Source organism: Bombus vancouverensis, chromosome 1 (assembly GCF_051014615.1).
Source record: "Bombus vancouverensis nearcticus chromosome 1, iyBomVanc1_principal, whole genome shotgun sequence".
In the NCBI taxonomy this organism is placed as follows: domain Eukaryota; kingdom Metazoa; phylum Arthropoda; class Insecta; order Hymenoptera; family Apidae; genus Bombus; species Bombus vancouverensis.
In genome coordinates, this window is record NC_134911.1 from 17,979,022 (window position 1) to 17,998,521 (window position 19,500).

Here is a 19,500-nt window from a genome sequence, read left to right on the forward strand (position 1 = left end):
AGAATAATTTTTTGTTTTATATTATTTTGTCGAATTACGTACGATCCATTCTGTTCTGTCGAGATAAACACCGCGACATTTCACAGACTTGTGTTCCACGTTTGTATGAAGGTGCATCGTCGTAAAAGACGTGTCTGTATAAGAAAGACGCTTTTCGGACAACTAATAACTACTTACGCAGATTTGAATTCAGAGATGCGAATTTGAAATTCAGTTTTGAAATTTTTATGGTATTGGCTGGGATATTCTAAAGATTACTGGTTTTTAAAATACATTTTTCTTTGGGAATTTTAAATTACTGTATTGGAATGGTTTAAGGATTTCTTTTAACTTTTTGGAATTTTCTTGGATTATTAGTGTTGACTTTTGTGTACGAGCACCACGAAATCTACCATCGTTAAAATTGTATTTCTAAACAGTATAAAATTGAACTCAATTTATTCAAACGGAACTTTCATTTAGTACCAGGTTAACTGAATTTCTATCGATTAAATCCACTTATTTGCACAAGCAATACCTAGTTGGGAGAATCGGTGAAAGCTTCTATTGCTTGAACTTCAGTTATATACATATACGTATATAAAGTATTTGTTCTCAGATAGTTTTCACGAAATTGAATGAAATTTCACATATATGTATTTATAGTATTTAACAATTTCTGTATCATCTGAACATACTCATGTATATCGAATTTTTTATCAAATTATAGAATATGATCCCAATCCCCTGTTGTCGTTGGGAAAACGTCGACGACAAACGTCAATGTCGACGGAGGATAAACGCTCTTCCAGTAACAGTCAACCTTCTACTTCCACGAATGCGAATAACGCGTTGACTCCTGTTTTATCCACAACGAGTTGTTACGTTTCCCCAACTGACGCACAGTCCCTGGATCGACAGAAGGTGGATGACGTAGATGCAAAAGTCTTGGAAGAATATCGCGAAAGGAAACGGATGAAGAAAAGGAGAAAAGACAAATTAAAGAGATTGCAGGAGGCTCAGGAAGGGAAGAAGAAGCACAGAAGGCACAAATGTTGCGAAGAACATAGAAAACATAGGCACAGAAAACATCGTAAACACAAGCACAGGCATAGTCATCACAGCAGCGAAGGAAGTCACATTAGGTTTGTTCTTTTTCGTGTTAAATTCTGGTACATTGGATTAATTTTTTAATTTTTTTTATATATAAGAAGGTTTGTTTTGAATCGCCGTTTGAAAGTATTAAAAATCTATATTTATTCGATAACAATTTGAGATCTATAATTCTTGTCAATGACAGTAGGATATGCGTAAATATAAGTAAATACGAAATAAACTATAAATTAATTGAAAAGATTTTATTGCAATATGCCTTTGATATTTTTTAAATTATTAAATATAGTTATACAACAAGATTTATTCAGTCTAAAAATACTATTATCAAGGAAATTTATTGTATCATTATTAATATAAATGAAAAACATAAGACATTAACTCATTAAGGGCAAACGTAGAGTTAACGGGTGTTTCAGTTATAACCCCCCCTTTTTTAAATTCTATATTTTACTATTGTTATTACAGCAGAAAATTGTAATGACTTAATTGTCTATCCAAAATATACCAAGGCACACGCTATACTATCTTTCCAACATCCGTACAGCAACTCGATGGTTCGATTTTTCACTAAAGTTATTAAATCATACTTTCAACAATTATCTAGCTCTTAATGGGTTAATCAACCTTTTTGCTGCGAACAGCGCCTATAGGCGCTCAGTCACAGTATCTTTTTCGGAGCATCGTGCCATCCGCGCGACCGATCTCCCATTGTCCCGCTGGCTGCTCAAAGAGCAATTCCTTTCTGAGCGCATCGCAGCGGGAGGGTTAAAAATTTAATCAAACTGGAAGATGTTTCTTTCATACTTCTTTATTACTCTCGTTTCGCGCAATGAAATTTATAAATGAATAGAAAAATATTGAAGGATTTGTAATAAAATAAATAAGTAAATAAATAAAATAAAACTAAAGCAATATATCTCTACACTACTTTTTCGATCTTAATTCGAATGTTTTTAAATGCCTCTTAGCAGTGGGGAAAGTTGTTGCGGGCAGAAGAGCGAAGAAGAACTGCCCAAGGAAACGGTAGCCACAGTAGAATGCGAAGAAGAACCAGTCCAAGTCCAAGTCCAAGTCCAAGTCCAAGAAGAACCAGTAGCGCAAGAAGAAGTAGCCCCGGAACCAATCAAAGAACCTATTCGCGAGGAGAAACCCGAGAAACCCGAAAAACCCGAGAAATCCGAGAAACCCGAAAAACCCGAAAAACCCGAAAAACCGAAGAAAACGGACAAAAAGTCGAAAGTGCGTGAACGACAGGAATCGGTGGAAAGTCGAAGCAAAATGGCAGCTTTCTTGCCAGCGAGACAATTGTGGGGCTGGGCTGGAAAAGGTTACAGACGACCCGGTGCCAAGGGAAGAGCCAAGAAACAATTCTTCCGAGCTATTCAACGAGGTAGCGAGACGATCCAGATCGGTGACAGTGCGGTCTTTCTGTCGACTGGCAGACCCGATAGACCCTACATCGGGCGCATCGAATCCATGTGGGAAACTTCAAGTTCCAATATGATCGTGAAGGTGAAGTGGTTCTATCATCCTGAGGAGACCGTGGGTTGCCCGAAGAATTTGAAGTACCCGGTAAGAATATCATGGGATGTTTTAAATAATCACACTAACTAGAAAAATTATTCCTATTCTTTAATGAAGAGTCTTTCTATCAGATTTTACATATCATTCGTATAGTATCAAATTTTGAATAGTCATACGAAATTATTACTCAACGATACGAAATATCGTTACTTGTGTACTTGGAGTTAATTGATTAGTATGTAGTGACTATGATAAGTACGACGTGCGAATATGTTCTGCAGCCACTATACTTTGAAACAATAGAGATTTGTTATCACTCTTGCATCTCTTTAATTATTACGTTTCTGCAAGTTTTGGCGTGGTTAGAACAATAAGAAGAAAGCAGATATCGAAGAAAACATTGTTATCTATAATAAAATTGTTTCTGCTGAAAGAAATGTGTTAATTCGATAGACAGTTTCGGCAGAAGTAATTTCAAATTTGTGGCTGATAACAGATAATTAAGTTGCACAGTTTGATAAACGCGAGCACGCTGCAGAAAGAATACTTTAAGGACAGACACATTCTCAAAAAGCATTTTACACGCACATAAGATTTTTAACATACATACATTTACTATATGTTTTACCATACATACACCATACATGTACATGTACCGTAACGTTCTCCATATTTTATTCTCATATTATCTCAAAACAGTAAAAAAAACTCAAACAAATAATTCAATTGCAAATAAAAAGCAAAAGAACAAATAATCAAAGAAAGATAAAAATAGCGAAAAAAGACTAATAGCGCAAGTGAAAATGTCATTCCACGTAATTCACATCCACACACAAGTCCCCAACAGTAAAACTACCAGTCTTTATCTTTCACTATGCCACAATTGTTATATCAGTATCAGTATCGTTATAGAAATTTTCTACACTGCAAGACACGAGCCTCGAACGTTTAACTTTTTAACTTTTCCTCTTATATTAATGAAATCTGTTCAAACGAATGTCCCTAGGGTGCCCTGTTCGAGTCCCCTCACATGGACGAGAACGATGTTCAAACGATCTCCCACAAATGCGAGGTGCTGCCGCTTCAGGAATACACAGAGAAGCTGGGAAAAGAGCCGCACAGATATCTGACCATATACGACAACAACGACATTTACTATTTGGCTGGATATTACGACCCCACGACGTACCTGTTGACCATGCAGCCAGGGGTTGTTTGAGAACAGCTTAAGCTGACGATTAGGTTAACTGGTGTTACTTAATTGTTGTCAGCCAATAAAATATTATGCGAAATTAAATGAAATGCCATGACCGTTAACGCCATGGCCATTAACGCCATGACCGAAGCTGTTACGTCTGCCAGTTTTCAAAGATTTGGAAACGAGATGTGAAGATGATACATGGACGAACGAATCAAACATTCGTCGATCCAGAGACATTAGAGTTTTACATTGTGAATAACGAGCGAGTTCAATTTTGAATCTTAGCTCGATGATGCGATCGATGACACAAGCTTTCAGAGAGGCATTCAGAATCACCACAAGGCACAAGCATTATTTATTGTCACAATGGACAAGAGATCGTTCCCATTTATACATCGATCATATCTTGTCTTTTTTTACGGTTATTATGTATTGCATACATTGTTACGATCGGTTTCCTTTTGATCGAGCATAGAATCCATTCGAATCTAGTTTCTCATTTATATACATTGTTTATGCGAGATAATCGTTGTTGATTTGATAGTTTTCCATTAATATTCTTGCGTCTTTCGCGTCGCTCACAGATTCCACAGGGTTGTATTTCATTTTTGGTGCTGAACGATGAATGGAGAATATATTTTCGTGAATCGCGGGATATTGTTGTGACCATGTGATTCGCATTTAAGCGAAACGCGAGTGTTGTATATTTTTCCGATGGAATATGAGGCGAAACGTGCAATGACAAAGTTGTATCGCTGTTCTTGACAGGGATGCCTGATTATTTGTGCGTTAGCATGATAGATATGTACGATGCACATGGGTGGTGCAATTTTTTCCGAGATTTCTTAGGATCCAAGAGCTTGTAAATAAGAACCGAGAGAGTTTAATATTTACCGTAAAGAATTTTCGAACTGGAATAGAGGAGGAGGCTTGTGCCTTGTGTATAACAAAGTTAAATGAAACAAAATGAATAGTTTAATTTTTTTGATGCCTACGGGTTGCGTTTGTCGCTACTTGGATCACATTGGATTTCACACCAACGTACATTGATGAATAATTACAAAGAACGCATTTACATATAAATATATGTATATATATATACATAAATATAAATATATATATATTATATATGTAGAGGACAGATGCAATAAATCTATGAGTGGCATTAACGAAAAAACGTGAAATCAACTACGGAGATATTTATAAAAATCTGTTTTATCAGTTGTAAATAGAAAATACATAGTATATATACATATATGTATACTGTACATAAACGTTAAGTGCGTATATATCTGTAAGTGTAAAATCAGATTATTAACCGTTAGATTAGTGTTATATATCGTTGTCTAACCGCGAAAATACAATACATTGTATTGTATATACAATCACACACATGTACTGATATTGAAAAACAGAAAATCGAAAGATTTTGTGCGAATCTTGTAGCCCGATCACGCAGACTCTACACGTAAAAATAACAAAATTTCAAGTTGCGAGACGAAGTGGCCTGTTCTGGCAGTTCGATTCTCGAGCTTTGAGACTTTCATTGCTGTTTCCTTTAATACTCTAGCGATCGGCGTTTACAAGACGCGATGTACTTAGATTAAGAATCACCTTCTCACGTTAATTTCTTCATTTTCGAGTGTCGCTCATTTACTTTAGCGTTGTTCGTAAATAGAAACTTAGGTTTTATAGTGATTCTTTTTATGATTCCATTGGTATAAATAAAAAAATCTGTATGTACTTGTGATGTACAATACAGGCAGTATTCTATATTCAGAATGAACCTTTCATTCAAAATTCTTAACAAACATTTCTTGATGAAAGTAAAACTTTTATTATAAAAGATAAAGTTTGATGTAGAGTTTAAGTAAGATGTTAGCAAGTTAGCACAATCGATAATTCTTCCTAATTATCTATCTATTACTGAAATATTCTTGTGTCCATCGGAACTGCTCGCTTACAGCAAACAAAAAGATTTAACGTATCAAGAAAAATATAGATATAAAATTGAAATGAGAAATTACGTATGTTAACGACAATCCTTTCTTATTTTTCTCTAAATTCAATAAAATATTTGCTCATAGAAAGATACGTTGTATCGAATATAAATCAATGGACGTAGAAAGGTTCTGATATTGATTTTTCATACAAATTGAAAATTTCGACAGAATGATTATTTCTCAGAGTAATGCTAATCATTTAAACATGTTTTTAAAATAAAACATTTGTAACAATTTGTATTCTCCGTTTGAAGGGAAAATCCGATAAATTAGTTTCAGCAAAGGGATCAATTACTACTTAATGGAACAAGAATTTTCATTAAATCTTTGTTGCTTATTACCACATAGATACTCAACCGTCTGATGTTCTCTAGCTACGATAAAAGAGACAAAAACAAAAAAAGTTTTTATAAGCTTCGAAATACAGGTTGCACGGCACTGATACGTATGATAAGATGGAGAGGTTGACGTGAGCGGACGTTCCACACTTTGTATATTTGTCTTTTTTTATTTTCTCGATACGAAAGAAGAGATTCGATGGATCGCGGCGCTTGGAACGATCGAAGCGTCTGGAGCGTCGAATCCACAGCGAACCGTTGTCGCTGGTGATACGATATAAGGTGCTACATACAACGTTTTTGTTTGTTGCGAGCGCGTATTAAACAATAAGTTGACACTCGCGAATCATTTTTTCATACTGTATACGCGTTCATTTTGCGAGCATTACGCTATCATGCTAGAATTAAGATGTTCTTTTTTGATTTTTTAATCGTTCTTTGTATCTCTCCGCGGCATTCGTTTCGTCGACAGAAAGAAAGGGAGAGCTGACCACTTTCGCCCACGATTTTCGATCACTTTAACGATCAAACAACGATCGTTTCTCTTCTAATCCGCGACAGATCTTCGTAGAGGAACGTTAATAACAGATCCATCAGAGACACACGTACGCATAGCTCGGATGGTGATGGTACCAATGACGCTCTTCGTCGATCAGCAACGGATCGAGAAATCGCCGATTTTTCGCCGATTCTCGATACCTTGGCTACTTATTACGCGGATAAACGTGTCGTTTCCCGGTTCAGTCCTCTGATTTCCCTTTTAAAAAGAGGATAACCACCCGTAGGGCGAGAAAAACACGATCCTAGTACAAACTGCAGATACAATAATTATCATGCATTTTTTCTGCTGACGTTCATATTCATATGGGCGAGATATAACGGGAGAATAAAGCGAACCAGAGTACTTACGTCGTGGCGCGTATGATTGTTCGCGTGTAAATAGATCATGTAAGCCGTACAAGGATCGGCGAGTCGCCTGTCTTAGACACAAGCTGATCGATCTCCATAGATTTCTATCCCTAGTGTACATTCATTGTTATCGTCGTGCGCGCACGTTAGCGCGCGGAGATGTCGTGGTCGAATCTTAAAGACCACGACGATCGACCTATCCCCAGATAGGTCTCACGCAGCGCGTGCAATCTGTATATTGCATAGTATTTTTCCATTAAGGTAGAAAACGGCGAGGAAAAGGCAAAAGAAAAAAATGAAAAAAAAAGAAAAGATACTGTCGATGAGTCGCTATCCTACGAGCGATCTTTCATGTTATTCGTTGACTCGATGGTTTTCCATTTTGATGGTCCATATTGTTCTCTCGATGAAAGATGTTCAAGTGCGTTAGACGGAATGACACGAACGAGAATGTACAGAGAAAAGAAAAGAGATTTTAGTCGAATCATTCCGATAAACGTTCAGAGAATAAAAATGGAATACGAAGAGAAAACCACGCAGTCGACGAAACCGATTGCTCGAAGGAGCGAACGGTTCTTCGTTCAGAGATGTCGTTTCTTCGACGACGATTTTTTCGATGCTTCGATTCTATGAGGAGTAGCCTACCGGTAGACAACGTAGACGAGGCACGTTCGCTTGTAGATTTGTAAATAACGTAGACTTAGGTAGATCGAGGGAAATGTCGGTGTCCTCGGTCGTTTTTTTATACGTCCCCCCAAAAATCGATTTCTTGGTCGTTGCATTCGATCCATTTTGCTCCTCTACGTCATCCAATGTATCTTTCTACGATAATTGGAGAATGGGAACAGATAGTCGAAACGATGCTGCGTTTCGCGTGAAAAAAACGAGGAAACAAAATGTACGATAATGACGAAAGTTAATGAAAAAAAAAGAGATTTAATAAGTGACCACTGTATATACACACGATGAATAAAGAGACGCCGACATTTCGCGACGACACTCCTCTTTCTTTGAATTCACATGGAATTGAGGCGCTTCTCGTTGAGGACTGCGATCGTTTCTTGGAGGAATAAGTCGAACGAACCACCGTATATCGACAAATCGATTTATATCGCGTAAAGATGAACCGCGATGTGACGTTTCCTTCTCGAGGAGACGAGGCCTCCTTCGCTCCGGCAGATACGACATTATTTTCCTTGTCATTTTTCGGCGAGACGATTCAGAACGAGCGAGAGAATCCGTACGATTTAAGCGTATACCGTTCGAGCTAGTCTAGCCGCTACGATAAGGATAGTTTGTAAGCGTCTGGTCAAGGTAGCGGATGAGCGAGAAATTCATGTCTCCGTTTATAGAAGAACTAAAACGAGCAATTTCTATTGAGTTAGCAATTAAGTGATTGCAGATTTTGTCATTAAGTGATAATGAGAAATTACCACTTAATGACAAAATCCGCTATTACTTAGTTACTCGCCCAATATTTTTATTTTATTTAGAATTTTTATTATCTTTCCATGTAGAATCTTTCTTATTTTTTAGGCTTGTAATAAATTCGAAATTTGCTTGTACAATAGTTTCCTTTGGATTTCATAGAGAGGTTGACTAGTTAAAAAGGAGACCTGAACGTTATCGTGCACCCGGTACCACGAAGAAGGATCCCTCTTTCGTCACGTTGCGTACTCGATTGCCATTTGTATCGTTCGCGCGAGATATAGAGAAGAAAAGAAAATCGTAATTATAGTCACGAAGCGTCAAGAAAAGGACAACGTATAAGCGATCTAGCTAAGGTTAGGAGATTATGCGAGCCTGTATATTTTACGATATGTATAGCCGATGCGTGGATGATTAAGGCAAGTGAGCAAGAACAAGAGCGAGAGAAATAGAATGAACGAGAGAGAAAGAGACGGAGAGGATGAAGTTAAAACAGAAGAAGATAATATTTTATCGTAGAGAATTATCGAAATTATTATATTTTAATAACGGAGCTGCGATTTAAAAGAAGTAAAAAAAAAAAACAAAATGTGTAGTACGAAAGATACGAGACGCGAGAGAGCGAGTAATCGTGCAAATGATAAGCAACAAATATGATAAATGACAAGCAACAACAACAACAAAAAAAAAGATATAAAAGACGCGAATAAAAAAAAGGGAAAAAATGAAATACGAGTGAGAAGAATTGTATGCACGAGTGAAGGTGATGTAAGAATGAAAGAGAGAGAAGAAAAGAGAGAAAGAGAGAGATAGAGTGAGAGAGAGAGGGAGAAAAAAATTTTAAAATATAATGGAGCGACTGTTTTTTCGAACCCAAAAGTCTGAGAAAAAGAATTCAGGATTAAAAACAAAACAAAAAAGAAAAAAAAAAGAAAAATGAAACAAAAGAGAGATACAGTTGAACTTCATTTATATTTTCCTACGCGAAACTTTTTGTATGGCGAATGACGCGTGTGTGCGTGTGCGTGTATGGAAAATCTCGGTTGACGTTTGTTTGTAATAAAAGCGAAAAAAGAAACAAGCGACAAAAAAAACCATGCACGAAATTCAAAGACCTTGGTCAAACGTGTTATATGTAGGAAAATATGGGAAGAGCAGAAGAAGCGGAAAACGTTTGATGTACTGCGTTAAACGTGTATATAAGTATTTTGTATTTCTCCGTGTTTTGGTTTTTGCAGTATTGTCAGGTCGACTGCTTTTTCCCGTGATCGAACGACACGTTGCATAGATTTTCCTTTTCTTTTTCTACTCGATATATACGATTCTCGTATTTACATTGCGGAAAGTTTCAATAAATGCAGTCCTTACTGGACATGATAACGAGATTTCGTTCAGATTTCTTTATATTGTTGGCGACATTTTTCATCTGAGCCTAGCCGCTCAGATGGTCATGCGTGCCTCGATTGCGTTTGGGATAAGGATTTCCTTGGCTTTCCTGTACGATTATTGAGAAACAAGTTTCTGTGGAACGGATAATAGGTTAATATTAGTACTTAACGTAAGATTAGATCAGTTCTATGAGTAGATTTTTCTCAAATTAATCTTCCATTTAGTAGAGGGTATGTAGCTAAATTTATAAGTGGAATCTTAAGAATGAAATTTAGAATGTAAGACTGAAGACAACAATGACTTACTAACGTAAATTGAATAAATTCCAATAAAACTTTAATTAAAAATTCTAATTTGACGGAAATATCGAAGAATATAACCCGATCTAACAATTCAATAATTATTCAATATTCAACATTCTTCAACATCTTTTTCTTTCTTGTAGGATTTAGTTTTCAAATTTTCAAGTTTAACAGCATGACGTTATATTGTATCAATGGTAGTAGGATATTCATTTTCATTTAACAAATAGTATTATTTTTGAAATTATATTCCGTTGTAATTTTGGTAAAATTGATAGAAAGATAAAAGTAAAATATATTTCATACGTCAGTGGAAAGTAAACTTCAGGATGCAATTTTTGAAAACTTATTCGTTTAAAATATGTAGAAAAGTCTATTCATTGGACGAGCGTCATTAATCATTCTCAACTTGGAATAGAACAATCTGTGTCATTTTCTTGATATGAGCTTATTGTTAATGATATATTTAAGACGAATCATAAATTATAATAGTAATCTATATTTTCCTAAAATTATGAGAAGAAACAATTTATTTAGTGATGTATGTACATGTTATACGTAGTTCCATCACTATATATTTTATATCACAGTAGTCGTATTTTCTTAGTAAGTATACAAAACTGAAAAATTCACTATTGTTCAGATTCTAAAACAGTATAGCGACAAACGCACTAATTGTCAATCTATATCGAGTACGTTAAAATTGTTGCAAAATATTTTTCTTCGCTATTAAAATCCTTAATATTCTTATTTAACTTATAATTTTAATCCAAATATGTCATTATTATTTTGTAATATTTTTCTATTATTTAACTAGTGTCGTTTTTTCGCTTTATTTGAGATTTAAATTGAATATTTTCTTTGAATTTTTGTATTTTTGACAGCTACTAGTCGTAACTTAGTCTTCAAGTAACCAGTTTTCTAGAAATGGCCACTCGTTTCAAAGATTTTGAATGTTTACACATTTACGAGTAGTTTAAAAACATAAAAATACACAGGAAGCTTATAGAATATACAAACTATTTAAAGTGTTTACTGAAACGAAACAAATCTTTGTTTAGGTTCCATTGCATTACTTGTATCCATGAAAATACGAATTTGCATAAACATCCAGTGTTATATAATGTTAGTTATCGTCCAGCTTTGTAAAAGCGTCACAAAATATGAAACCTACTTTCAGCTATCCCATTAAAAGGCTAATAGACATGATATCTGAATTAAACTTCTTATTTCTCGTCTCATTCTTCGATTGCATTAAAGATATAACGTCAGCTTCGTAAAAAGATGAATATAATCAACGTTTGATCGCAGTAAAACGTCAAGTATCTGACACAGGTTCCCAAAAACCAAGTCCCTTACGTGCCAATCACTGTCACAGAGGCTTCAAGTCGAAATTTGTTTTATCCATCGTACGGAACGCTTAGGACCTCGGACTTCTTTCGCTTTATCGATCCTTTTCTTTGGAATCGAGCGAAGTCTGTGAACCTATTTCCTATCGCTTAAAAAATAAAAAGGAAAGAAAGAAAAAGAAGAAGGGAGAACCTGGCAAATCTGTGATAGAATTCGTCGTCGATAACGACGCTTCCATTCGAAGCAAAATTATTGATCTACAACGGAGTACCTCTGTATGAACATTTATCGATCACACGTGGTTGTACACACGAGTCATCGTAGAAAATTATCATTGATTTTGAATTCGATCCTGTTCAAATGAACGTCGTAAGGATGGATGAACCTCGCCTATTTTGTCAACTTTTCTGTTCTCATTAATACCTAGATGAATGATTGATATATCGTGATCGTTTGAATAGCAGATGAATGTATAACAGGGATTTTTCGAAAATGGCGAACGAATACTTTTGTATTTTGCGGGGAGAAGTATTGTGTATATATTGATAGACTAAGTTTTTTGAATTACATTTAATTATTTTCTAAGCGACAATTAAGTAGTTTGATGTTGAAGACGTAGATGAAAAATAATGGGTAATGAAATAAACGAATTATTACTTTATCTTGAGTATGACAGTGTTTGTGGATTGAATATTTCGAAGATGCAGAAGAAAGACATCGTTCTTCATTTCGGAATATGTATACGTTCTATTGAATAAGATACATGGACTCGATCAAATGGATTCTGTAATATTATAAATTTACGAATAAGTACGAGATATAATTTTATTAGATGCACTAGGCATAAGATAATCAATTTTAAAATAAACGTTATACACTTTCGAGTACGTGAATAGATTTTTAAAGAACTATTAAACTTCGTTATAAGGTATTATCATACTCTTAGTTTATATTCATAAAAAGGCTTTACGCTTTGTTTAAGAAACTTTCTTAACATCTTTATTTTCTCTCTTGAATAAATACTAGAAACATTAATATTAGCAATACTTCTAATAATAATGTATTTATGTATGTATATAACGCAAGAATTAGGAAACAGACATACAATATGATCTAATATAAATAAAATTCAATTTTCATACATATATTCCCATTTGTCCTATTTCCATAAAATGAATAAAAATTTCAAATAAAAACTGATAAATGTTCATACAGAAATGTAGAATATTTTCATTTATATATAACCTGGACCAATGCATATTTATTTAATAATGATCAAACCTCTCTTATAGATTTTTAAACGTTTGTTACATTAATCTAATAGATTTTCAATATCTTTGATTTCTCTATTGCAGCTTGTGTTCAACGAAAGATTTTTGACGCGTTCAATGGAAAGATTTCTTCTTCTGTGCCTTCGAAAAAATTCGATTTTATTTGTAAAAATGAAATATTTGATAATGAGCAATGATATAGGAATTATATCAATTTAACTACAAAAGAAGAAATAAAAAAAAGATAAATGATATCGTGCAGAGCACAAGAATACGAATCGCCATTTTGGCAAATTATTTCCTTCGGCTCGATTTAGTTGGAGACAATTTCGAGTAAATGAAATCCGTCATTTACGAGTACATTATAGATAATATCTAAATTCATCACAAATTCATACAGTGTTTCCTAGTTCATACATTGCAATTCTTACTGTTAATTTAAGAGTAAGTTGTAAAATTACAGACTTAACGTAAGATATTGAAAATAAATTACGTAAATTGGATTATAATTATTCCATTGATATACTCGAAAGAAACGTGTATTCTCTTTCAGCTTTGTGCCTCTCGTAACATTGGTTGGAATTTAAAATACATAACACTTAATATAAGTTTGAAACCTAGTTGGAAAGTTATTAAACTCTGAAACACGGTTCTAAGCTATTAATAATACGAAGATATAGGTATACGATATTTCAAACGTCGTACGCTTTCAAAACAATTAATTCAATTCATTATATAGGAATATTGATAATTGAGAAGGGTATTTTATATCAGTTGAGTTCAAAGTAGGCTCGAAATCCAAGACAACTTTTGAGAAAAAATAATACTACGTTTAAATCAGATAGATTTTATATATTATATATAATTTTATATTATAAAGAACCATTCGACTGATTTCGTTATTTCGCCTGAAAATATTGGTAATAATCCTTCGAAAAACGAATTTAATAAGTCAATTAAATATCTATCTAAATGTACCTCTCGAAATTATTTCCAACGATCTTCAGAATTCCCATCATAAAATAGGCGGGCGTTCATCGAATTGGTAGAACTTCCGCGAAGAAAATTCGATTCGAAAGTGGCGATGCAATACGCGAGGTAAAGTGAAATTGATCGATAAGAAACCAACCGTGGATGTTCGATGATCGCGTCTGAATAGTATTAATATCGGTTTAGAATATCTATAGGATGTTCTGCTGTTTGCCTCGATTGTAACGCGGTTGAGCGCGAAAGGAGAAGGAGCTATTGTTGCGTATACACGGAAAACAGTATATTTGTGAGAAGGAACGAGAGAATGAAATCGAAGAAGGTGTAAACGTGTGCATGTACGAGTGATCAAGCAGGGAATGAGGAGAAAGGCGAAGCCAGCTATCGATTTTCATTTATATCGTGCAATAACGCTTTCTAAGAACTCGAACAAAAAGTAATCAGAATGAAAGTTTTTACTTTTCCATTTAAATGTACCATTTTTTCTTTGATCTTTGGTTCAAATTCCATAGCGAAATTTTTAGTCAAAATGTTGCTCCAATGATAACTAAATTGGAGTAAGGTAATGAAACAAAAAAAAAAAAAAAAAAAAAAAATAGAGAGAAATAAAATAGTAGAATTAAAGTAATTATTAGACTGCGGATTTTTATGTATTTATGGAAAATTTAATGATTAAAAATATATGAAATATGCACAGCGCAGTATTCGTTATTATTTTTAATAGGCGAAATAAATATCTATTTAAATCCTGTTATTTTAATTGCATTTAGAAAAATATAAATTTGCACAAAAATCCGCAGTCTGATAACGATAAACAACGTATCGAAAGAAAACTTATTTTCAATGATATTGCTTTTCTAAAGACGAAAGAGACGAAAGAAAGAAAATATTGAAGTAAAGAATGACATTTAAAAAGAAATGTCTTTCGTGTACTAAACTTTACGTGGGATTAGGAAAATGATTTGAAAACGAGTAACAACTGAATAGGTGTTTCGTATACGAAGTATTAAAAAAACCTATTACGTGCTTCTTACAAAGTCGATTATAAACCTCAAGATGATACAGAAAGTTGATGTTCACGAATGATACGTGAAGTTTATTTCTTCAAGTTATAAACACTTTAATTTTGTGTTAGAAATGCTTATTGTATTGGTAAAATTTGAAACAAATCTGAAAATGTACATGAGAATTACGAGATATTTATTGAAAAACATATATATTTAGTAAAAAATTATTATACGGCGTAAATACCCATCTTAAATATATAGTAAGTGTTAAAAATCGTTCCACTGAATATTGAGGCTTATTAATGCAATGGATAATTCATTTTTATAATCTCTGCGTAGTATATGCTTGTGTTAAATATTCTATAGCTTCCGTGTACATTTTTAGATTTGTTTCATCCTGTAACAATACTATAGACACGAGTCTCGTTATAGTGTTAATAAAATTGCAAAATATTTCTTATAACGCACATAATATATTTATAAAGGATTTCTACAAGTGTTAAAATATTTCCATGAATTATAATACACGTACTTCGTTACATCAAATTTTTTAATCATTCCATCAGTTCGTTATACATGGCTTTATTGCACGATATAACTGTACATTTCCGGCTGTATAGTTTTACATAGATGAAAACAAATGAGTCGCAGTAAGAATTATTACGAGAGAATGAAAGAGAAGAGATTTCTAAGCGTGTTTTGTGCTAATGCTTCTAGAAAAGTCAGTTGCCTGTAATGAAAATAGAAAATCTTCACCATGTATTACCCACCGTCTTTTAATATTATACGATTGTTTGACGACCGATTAGTTGTCGAATTGTCTACCGATTGATTGATTGTCGAACCGTCTGTCCACGATGAAAGGAATATTTTGATCTGTCGAGGACTTAACGCGCACACACGTTACACGGTCAGAAAATGAAATTAGGACGATGGGATGTGATAAGGACATTTATATTATTACGCACGCAGATTTAACGAAAAAAAGAAAAAAAAATGATAAAAACTAGTGGAAGTTGCGTGAACACGATAACACGGTGATTTTGTATATAAAATATATCGATGATAAAATAGAACGCGCGTTCTGTCGCGATGACGAAGATATACGATAAGTGCAAATGACAGAAAGAATGGGCCATCGGTTATAGCGATAAGCAAGAGAACAAAGAGAAGCATTCTTGTTTACTTCTATTAGCTAAGTACTTGGCCAACAATAAAATGCATATTAGATACAAATCAAACCGAGGGACACTCGACGTGATTTTATTCCAAACTTTCATCTCCTCCAGATCCTCTTTCTGTTCTTACGATTCTGGTGAATTCGACGAAAATCTTCGAAAATTTGAACCGTCTTTTCTTCAGTTTCTTGAATCTTTTCTTAACTAGTTTATAAATTTAATTACCTTATTAAAGACTAAGGTATACACGCAATATTTAATTTGCAATTTTTTTTTCAATTAATTTACAAACTATGGAATTTGTCACTGTGAGAGGGAATTCTAGGAATTTTCTGAATATTTCTTTCATTTACTGTGATATTTAATTTGATTCGATAGTTGGAGATTTGATTATTTAAATGTCGAATAAAGTATTGGAATTGTTTGAAATAATAAGTAGGATTTAAAAAATTTTTTAACTACTATGTCTACGATTTTTAGCTCGGTTTCATGTTGAATTTTCAATCAAGACCACGAAGAATAATTTAAAGATTTATAAATTTATTTTAAAAACTTATATTGTGAAACCATTGATAAAGCTAAAGATAATGATATTAATGATTTATGTACGATAGTTCTTTCAGATATTATTCTAAGATATATCTCCAAATATTCTAATTTCCTAAATGTTAAATTACTCTAAAAATATTTTAACAACATCGTATAAGAAATACTCTTACTATATAAATGTCCCCCCTAAGAAATACTTTTATTTTATGAAACTCGCAAATGAAGTATTTTCTCTACAAGAGATTCTAAATTCTATATACAAATCATTTACGTTAAAAAATATATCTCCCAGAGAGTGATTAGAAAAGTGCAATAATAAAATCGATTAAATCAATAAAAATAGGAAAGAAGCTACATTGGATCAACCAAATCTCATTGCTACAAAATTCAATAAATGTTCAACATTTTCACGACAGGCACTTCCGTTTAAGCTCATGGAACGACACAGACTAATTCTAAAATTATGTGGCGTACATTTATGTTATGGCGTAACCGTAGAGGAAAGGGCAAATATTTTTCTTATTTTTTCACTGTAAAAGCGGATTTATATCGATGGAGAAACATCGATGAAAAATGAAGTCGCCCACCAGTCGTTAATCCGACAGAATATCGCGAAGAAAATTGGAAGCAAAATCAGAAAGAGAAAATGGAAGCAATAAAAGATACTCGCTTCAGCAGGCAATGGCCGACAAAAATGGCCCATAGGAGAAACCATTTCAAGGCTGTGCTTTCAATACGTTCGCAATGGGAAACCCAGCTACTCTCCTCGAATCGTATTCTTCTTTATTTCCGCTGGAATTCGTTTCGATGATGTTTTCAGTTCTCGATGAAAAACACTCGACTCTGATAAATTAAGATATTCCCGCACGTTTGTTGCTTTTATTCAATTATCAACGATTCTCTTGTGGCCATTCTGTGACTCTAAAGTGGAACGAAAAATCCCCATTCCCTTTTTCGCAACTTTCTAATTATAATAATTGCTTCCTGTAAATATTCATCGTATTAAGCAGTTGCGTAAATTGAACAGAATAATTGACGAGCTTAATGAAAGACTGTAAACGTAAATTTATATCTATTTATTGTTAAAAATGTTTTCATTTTCGTCATGGTAGCATTGAAAACGAGTTTCAAATCATATTTTTGTTCCTGAACTTCACTTTCGTCATTTTAATGTCTAGAATTGATCCTATAAATATTCCACACATATTTTCTGACGTTCTGTAAGCAACAGAAGAGAAAAAGAAATCCTTTCTAACAATCCCGCGTCCACGTTGACGGAACAGAGTGTCGTCGGTCTACGACTGGCTGCTAACACAAGCCAAATTGGAGGATCGGTGCAAAGGAGACGAACGAAACTCGTGAAAAGGCTACTCGAGTAGCAGACGGATCGTTTCAGGAGCGGTAATCGTTATTCAAGACACTGACGTAACGGAGCCTCGAAACGAGGAAATTAAAGCGGGCTAAGGAATTAAAACGAACGGGAAAAATTCCACGAAAGCGGAAACACGAGGCGCAACGACCGCCGGAAAGGCAAAGATAGATACGACTTGCGTAGCTCGTCGAGGCACCCTTGGAAGATGGTCGACTCGTCGTCGACGACGTTTTTCGTAACGATCGTTGAAACGACGTATCCAGCCATTTAGAACGTCGAAAGTCGGAAACAGGCAAGCCGGACGTAACAAATTCAAAGAGACATAGGGAAAACAGACGAGAGAGGCGGCTTTGAGCGACTCGTTTGAAACGTTTCAAGGGATAGACCAAGTTTACCAGAGTTAGTGAACGAGAGTGTCGATCCTGAGAACCGATAAATTCAATCTAAACGCGAATCGAAGTCGAGGATCGAGGAAAATGTTCGCGGAATAAGAAGTGAGATGGGTTTTTGAAGTTATCAGGTAACGATGCTTCTTCGTCTGATTGATTTTATAATTTCTGGTTGGAAATTATTGCATTAACTCTTATGAAAGTAAATGTTTCTTTGGATTATGAGAATTTCTTTTTTAATCGTCGATAATTGAAGTACAGATATTTATGTATTTATGAGAGATTTAAAGATATTAAATTGTATCAAAATGAAATATCTAATATACTTGTTGTATTATAGTATTTAGTAGGCGGAATACGTTTTTCTCGAAATTCCAGGTTTTTCAGTCATATTCCTAAAGATACGTACTTGGGTAAATATTCTCAGTTTATCGACGAGAGAAATATATTCTGTTCGACATTTCTGTAAAAAGGATATTATAAAGTAAAATTAGGACCGTTGTTATTGAGAACAGATAGATTTATCGTTCACTTAAATCGTGAATAAATTATTGGAGCAGAATGTTATATATACGCTTCGAATAACTTTGAGCGTAAATGTGTTAAAATTGATATAATTGTATTTGTAAACTTGATATAAAAATCTTTAGATTTAATTTTCACCAAATTGAATTTAATCAATTGTACTATTAAATTCGAAAAGTGGCGTTCATTGCACTTTTTCATTTCCATGAAATGAAGTTAATTTTCGAATGCAAATCAGTCGGTTTTCCAGTTTCAAACTTCAACTTCGAATTTCGAACTTTGCATTTTCAATTTTAAATTGATGTTTCAATCATTTCCATCTAACTTCCCATTTTTACAACAAGTTAAAGGAGATTTAATTTGCCTAGAGTTCTAGTAAAGACTGGGATATTCGATAATTATCATATTAGTAAATAAGACGATACTTTGTGAAAATATTTCTTGCGTATCTTATAACATACGTTGAATTGTCATTCACAATTCAATTAATTTCCCTTAGTTTTTTTTTCTATTTAACAGAGAACACCAGTTCTCGTTTGGTTATTAAAATTAGACTATATTAGACATAATTGATATTTAGATGTGCAACCATTTAGACATTCTGTGTGTTGTTGACGTTGCTCTCAAGTGTATTAAAACTTTAATGATCAACATTGACCGCTTGTAGATTAGGAAGCAAGAAG

General features: G+C 33.9%; 1 protein-coding gene across 6 annotated transcripts in view; it reads left to right on the forward strand.

The window, feature by feature from the left end:
- wge (BAH domain and coiled-coil containing protein winged eye) overlaps window positions 1-15,810 on the forward strand; it is a 360,478-nt gene extending 344,668 nt beyond the window's left edge. For 5 of the 6 annotated variants that reach the window (XM_076621851.1, XM_076621843.1, XM_076621857.1 and 2 more), the window contains 3 exons: window positions 710-1,124; window positions 2,064-2,667; window positions 3,626-15,810. In XM_076621851.1, coding sequence (XP_076477966.1) covers window positions 710-1,124; window positions 2,064-2,667; window positions 3,626-3,838 — 1,232 coding nt within the window. In that variant the 3' untranslated portion in view covers window positions 3,839-15,810. The remainder of the gene's footprint in view (window positions 1-709; window positions 1,125-2,063; window positions 2,668-3,625) is intronic. The other variant, XM_076621855.1, reaches the window with a different exon arrangement.
- The last annotated feature ends 3,690 nt before the right edge of the window (window positions 15,811-19,500 follow it).